The sequence below is a fragment of the Solanum stenotomum genome, chromosome 7 (genome assembly GCF_019186545.1).
Source record: "Solanum stenotomum isolate F172 chromosome 7, ASM1918654v1, whole genome shotgun sequence".
Classification (NCBI taxonomy): Eukaryota; Viridiplantae; Streptophyta; class Magnoliopsida; order Solanales; family Solanaceae; genus Solanum; species Solanum stenotomum.
The window spans coordinates 61,423,001-61,429,129 of record NC_064288.1 but is presented as its reverse complement, the minus strand read 5'-3'; the positions used below and the strand labels follow the sequence as shown (position 1 = coordinate 61,429,129).

The window sequence follows — 6,129 nt, the reverse complement described above, 5'->3', positions numbered from 1 at the left end:
TGTACAATAGGTAAAGTTTGTCTAAAGTCACCTCCAAAAACGACAACCTTTCCACCAAAGAGTGTATTTATGTTCATAATGTCTCTTAAAAGTAAGTCAAAAGTTTCGATAAGTTTTTTCCTGGCCATTGAAACTTCGTCCCAGACTATTAGTTTTGCATCTCGAACTAAAGATGCAAGTGAACTTTGCTTGCTAATGTTACAACCATGATTATCACGTATGTCAATAGGAAGTTTGAAACATGAATGAGCAGTTCGTCCTCCAGGAAGAACGGAAGCTGCAACACCAGAAGTTGCAGTTGCTAAAGCTATAAATCCTTTAGATCGTACAGGAGCTAATAAGGCACGGTATAGGTAGGTTTTTCCAGTTCCTCCAGGTCCATCAACGAAGAAAGCTCCTGGCTTATTTAAAAAGATTCGACTGAGGATAACATTATAAGCATTTTGCTGTTCTTTATTTAATTTTGTATGAAGCAACAAATCTGCGGTAGTGACTATTATATTTCGTTCCAAATGGATGTCTGTGGGTTGTTGCATTATGGTAGAAGATGTGGAGAAGGAGAAATTATTATTTGATATGAGTGTAAATTCATTTATATTATGACCCAATGAATGTAAAATATTATTGATGTCATCTAAAACCAAAAACCGAATGTGGTCTGTTTGTATATTTGGTATAAGCAGAAAATCTTCAGACATAGGATATTCAAATGTTTGCCATAATTCTTTTGGATTAGCAGGATTACAATACACTAATAGTGTTGCAAATAAACGTCTAAGGCTCTGTGGCATTTGATAAGTAGCTGCCTCAGACAGACACTCAACTAAGTTGTTGTCACAAGCCATCAGTCCGTTTTTTTCTGCAGCGGCTCTAAATGTGATATAACATGTTCCGTTAACAGTCCGTAGGTCTTCGTATGATTTTGGGCCTTTTATGTTCATCAATAATAGTCGAAGGTAGTATTTTTCTCCTTCTGTTGGATGACAGGTAACAATACGGCCAATGACGTTGCCTTGTTTTCTTTGGGTCCACATTTTATCCCTTGTAGACCAAACAAAGTATTGGGGAAAGTCTTTGTATAATAACTGGAGTTCAATTGCTTTTCTGTTTGTCGTATTCATTGAGAAGAATTCTGTTAACATTGTTCTTCTAATTGCAGGGTTGTTCAAGATTGTGTTTAGATCTGCCGTGGTTTTGAAAGAGACAAATTGTTGGTCTTTCAGATGTAGTTGGAGATGGTAAACAGAAGGATTCATTTCGTTAATAGGAAAGGCAAACAAACGCCACATAGCTTCGGGTGGTGAAACCCATCTAGCTAATCGATAGTCTTTGATTTCGTCAATTATTGTATCAGAATCATCATTACCATGTATGTGAAAAGCAATTTTGTCATGTCCTTTACAAATATATTTATAAATATACTTGACAGCTTTAATGTCCGAGCAAATTTCAACATTTATGTGACAGTTAAATTTAGCTAAGAGATAGGGATTATAAGGAACAACCCATGAGTTATCAAGATATTGAGTTCTAACTTTGAAATATTTTCCTGTGTCTCGTCTTTTGTATATTGGATATGAATTTTCACCTTTGGATGTTGCGCAGGCATAATTTTTAGGAAACCTAAATTTACATTGTCCCATCTTTTTCATGCATGGGCTATTAGAATTTAATATTCCGCAAGGACCATGCATCATATGTTTAATAACTAAAGAGTGTAGATAATGAGCTGTTGCGAGTTCAGGTATCTCAGCACAGACAACTTTATCATAAGCCTCAGGTGTTAACAATTTGTGGTCATCCGTAAGTATGATAAGAAAATGTACATGGGGAAGACCACGCTTTTGAAATTCTATAGTGTACATATAAGCGGCGACTTTTCCAAAGAGTTTTTTTTTTTACAATATCTGTCTTTAATTCTTCAACCTTTGCTCTAAATATTCGGCTTATTAAATCTGGTCTGTTTTGAACTTCATCAGTTGGTAATAAGAATTCTTGAATTTCTGGCCATGAAGGATTACATGTCATTGTCAGAAAGATATCGGGTTTTCCAAACTGTTGTACTAAGGCCATGGCATCCATATATCGACGGCGCATATCTTGTGGACCTCCAGTAAAGCTGACAGGAAGAATTGTTTTTCTGCCTATATTTGAAGCATCTCTTTCTCCTTGTCTCTGAAGATCCATGAGTCCTACTAATACATCAGATCTATAGAGATCCTGATTGAACCAGACAAAATCAAGTCGTTGTGTTTCAACTTTTATAAATTGGTCCACAGAATATTGTTGGAACAGTCTTCCAGAATGTAACGTTCCATTTTCTTCGTCAGCTCTAATTTGTAGTTTATAACAGTAATACTCGCGGCATGAGACAGTATTTTTTTTTTGCCTTTGATTTTGTAAGAATTGTTGTTCAACAGTAAGAAGTCCATCAATTGAGGACCAGTTAGATACCTGGGGAAGTTGTTCATTATTAGAAGTAGAACGATTGGTTGAAGAAATGGGTTGTCGAAGGAATTTTTGAATACCACAATGCTACCCATTTTCTCCATGGGGAAACAACAGAGGATATTATAATGAATCGTAGCAGCCGTAGTAATAATGCACTAATTGGCTACGATCACAGTGAGTGTAAATGCGAATGTGAGGTGTAGAAATAGCATTATTTGAGTCATCATCAACTAATATAGCAGCAACCTCGGAGACAGTGTGTAAATTATGTGTTCGCTGGTCCAATGTAGAATCACATTTTAGTGCAATATAGAAGTTAGATAAGTTTGGAATGCATGTTAAGGATTTAAGAAACATGGAATATGGATTAATCTTTAGGATATCTAGTAACTTCGCAGCAACTGTTCGTTCAAGATTTTCGGAGAACAACATTTTGTTAATTATATCATCTTCATTATCATAGAAGTAAATCTGTAAGTTTCTAACCTGATTATCATGGGAGAAGAGATTATTTATGAAATGATACATTTGACCTTGAACTTTAAAGGTATATATACCTTGATTCCTTTTTGCTAATTCCTTATCATATTTTACTCCAAGTGAAGTAAAGGCAAACATATTATTGTATGTTCTGATGTAAGTGCGGAAATGATTGGATTCATTAGTGACACCGAAATACAGGCTCTTTAGTGCAGGAGGTAATTGGTGTGAAATTAATTTTACAGTGCCATTGCCACAGCAAAAACCAAGGGATTCATATTGAAATCTTCTGGCTTGACAGAATTTGCAGTTTGGAACTTTCTTTAATAGAGCAGGGCTGCAAGGTAATGGGTTGTTACTCCAACAACCTATTTGTCTCTGTGTGGGTTCTGTAGAATGAGAATACAGCTTAGCAAAAGCTAAGCTAAGCTAAGCTAAAAATAAAGGATGGTAGTAGTAATAGAAGTTAATATGAATAGACCTTTGACAGTTGGGTGTGGATGGAGTAAATTGGAACGGTCATTACATGTTGTGGATGTTGATCCTGTAGGATTATGTGTATTAACCTATAGTATAGAAAATAACTATGGAATAGTAGTTTATAAGTAACAAGAAAACTTAAAATGCAGTTGTGGCTAACCTATTTCATAGACACTGTCACACTCAATGAGTTGTTCTCCCGCGGAAATAGCTAATGAGGAATGAGGAGGAAGAAGTTTTTGAGGAAAACCATGTCTTCGAGCGCAGTAGTCAGCCCGACGGCGCTCTACAAGAGCTGTTTTTTTTTTCAGCAGCCATTTGTTTGTAGGCAATTCGGCGCTTAAGATTTTTGTTATTTTTTTGTGAATTACTTGCTTGTTCAGTTTGAGCAGCATTGAGTTGCAGTTTGTTATCAGACATATGGGCGGAAGAGCTGTTAGATTTTTCTAGCGAAAGTTGTGAGGGAAAGATGCAGTAAACAATTTAGAATAGCACATAATGAGAGCGTAATGATAAGATGCAATATAACCAAGCACAAAGAAGGAAGTGTAACGACGTACGTGTGTTGATTCCTTGTTTTTTGAGGCACATAAATTTGAAATCGAAAGCCTGAGAAAATTAAAGTAGTTGTTTGTTGTGTTAAAGCAAAATAAAAGCGAGGAACCTGTTTCGCAAATTTTTGCGTCGAAGAAATAGAATGAAGAACACAATATACAGGGGAAATGGAAAAAGCATATAAAATAAAAGTAATATTTTGTTTTAGAGTGTATTTTTTTAAAGAAGAATAAATGGGTTTATATAAAAAGGATGCTATAAATATTCCGAAATAAGCTATACTAACTGTGAGGAATGTTTTACTTTTGCGTAATGCGTAGTCCACTTTAGCAGAGAAGATACTGCTACATAGCCAAGGCAACGATACAAAGGAAGCGGTGTTAATTGTGGAGTCTAGAAGATAGTATTTTTGTGGTTTCCTCGGGCATAATACATCCACCATTTTCCTCGAGTTTCAGTAAAGATGAGAACACCAAAAATAGTATCTCCTTTGTATCTTGGCCATCAGTTTTGAATTAAGAATAAATCCCTTTTAATTTTTTTGTTGATTGTGAGATTATGATCGAGCAAGAAGAGTTGAAAGTGAGCAGCATCCAACAAGTGAGCAAGAACAAAAGGAAGACAAACAGGGGATCATCCCTTAAAGCGGAGAAATAATGTGCAGAGGAAAGAAATAGAGCGCACCTTTGCGTTGGTAGTTCGCAGAAGCAGGAAAACTATACAGAGAGGAAGTCTTGGGTTTCCAATGGAGCTCTTGATGTTCGAAGGAGGAACGACGGAGGAAGTAAATTTGTCCGTGAAGAGCATATTGGAAAAGTTGTAGCGTGAATTGGGAAACGCGTCGATCGGTTCACGTGGGCGCTGAGACACACGCCAAACAATCGCAGGAGCAGAAAGGTCAGCAGGATAAGATCTCTTTTTGTTGGAAGGAAATGTCTGGAATACCCTTGGTGGCGCAAGGGCATTCTTAAGGAATGAGATGATANGCTAAAGCTATAAATCCTTTAGATCGTACAGTAGCTAATAAGGCACGGTATAGGTAGGTTTTTCCAGTTCCTCCAGGTCCATCAACGAAGAAAGCTCCTGGCTTATTTAAAAAGATTCGACTGAGGATAACATTATAAGCATTTTGCTGTTCTTTATTTAATTTTGTATGAAGCAACAAATCTGCGGTAGTGACTATTATATTTCGTTCCAAATGGATGTCTGTGGGTTGTTGCATTATGGTAGAAGATGTGGAGAAGGAGAAATTATTATTTGATATGAGTGTAAATTCATTTATATTATGACCCAATGAATGTAAAATATTATTGATGTCATCTAAAACCAAAAACCGAATGTGGTCTGTTTGTATATTTGGTATAAGCAGAAAATCTTCAGACATAGGATATTCAAATGTTTGCCATAATTCTTTTGGATTAGCAGGATTACAATACACTAATAGTGTTGCAAATAAACGTCTAAGGCTCTGTGGCATTTGATAAGTAGCTGCCTCAGACAGACACTCAACTAAGTTGTTGTCACAAGCCATCAGTCCATTTTTTTCTGCAGCGGCTCTAAATGTGATATAACATGTTCCGTTAACAGTCCGTAGGTCTTCGTATGATTTTGGGCCTTTTATGTTCATCAATAATAGTCGAAGGTAGTATTTTTCTCCTTCTGTTGGATGACAGGTAACAATACGGCCAATGACGTTGCCTTGTTTTCTTTGGGTCCACATTTTATCCCTTGTAGACCAAACAAAGTATTGGGGAAAGTCTTTGTATAATAACTGGAGTTCAATTGCTTTTCTGTTTGTCGTATTCATTGAGAAGAATTCTGTTAACATTGTTCTTCTAATTGCAGGGTTGTTCAAGATTGTGTTTAGATCTGCCGTTGTTTTGAAAGAGACAAATTGTTGGTCTTTCAGATGTAGTTGGAGATGGTAAACAGAAGGATTCATTTCGTTAATAGGAAAGGCAAACAAACGCCACATAGCTTCGGGTGGTGAAACCCATCTAGCTAATCGATAGTCTTTGATTTCGTCAATTATTGTATCAGAATCATCATTACCATGTATGTGAAAAGCAATTTTGTCATGTCCTTTACAAATATATTTATAAATATACTTGACAGCTTTAATGTCCGAGCAAATTTCAACATTTATGTGACAGTTAAATTTAG

The 6,129-nt window shown here is 36.2% G+C and overlaps 1 protein-coding gene across 1 annotated transcript; it reads right to left on the bottom strand.

Annotated features, from left to right (window-relative positions):
- Positions 1 to 4,933: 4,933 nt before the first annotated feature.
- Positions 4,934 to 5,908, bottom strand: LOC125870124 (uncharacterized). Its single transcript, XM_049550477.1, has one exon. The coding sequence runs from the start codon at positions 5,906 to 5,908 to the stop codon at positions 4,934 to 4,936; it is 975 nt and encodes a 324-aa protein (XP_049406434.1).
- Between the last annotated feature and the right edge of the window lie 221 nt (positions 5,909 to 6,129).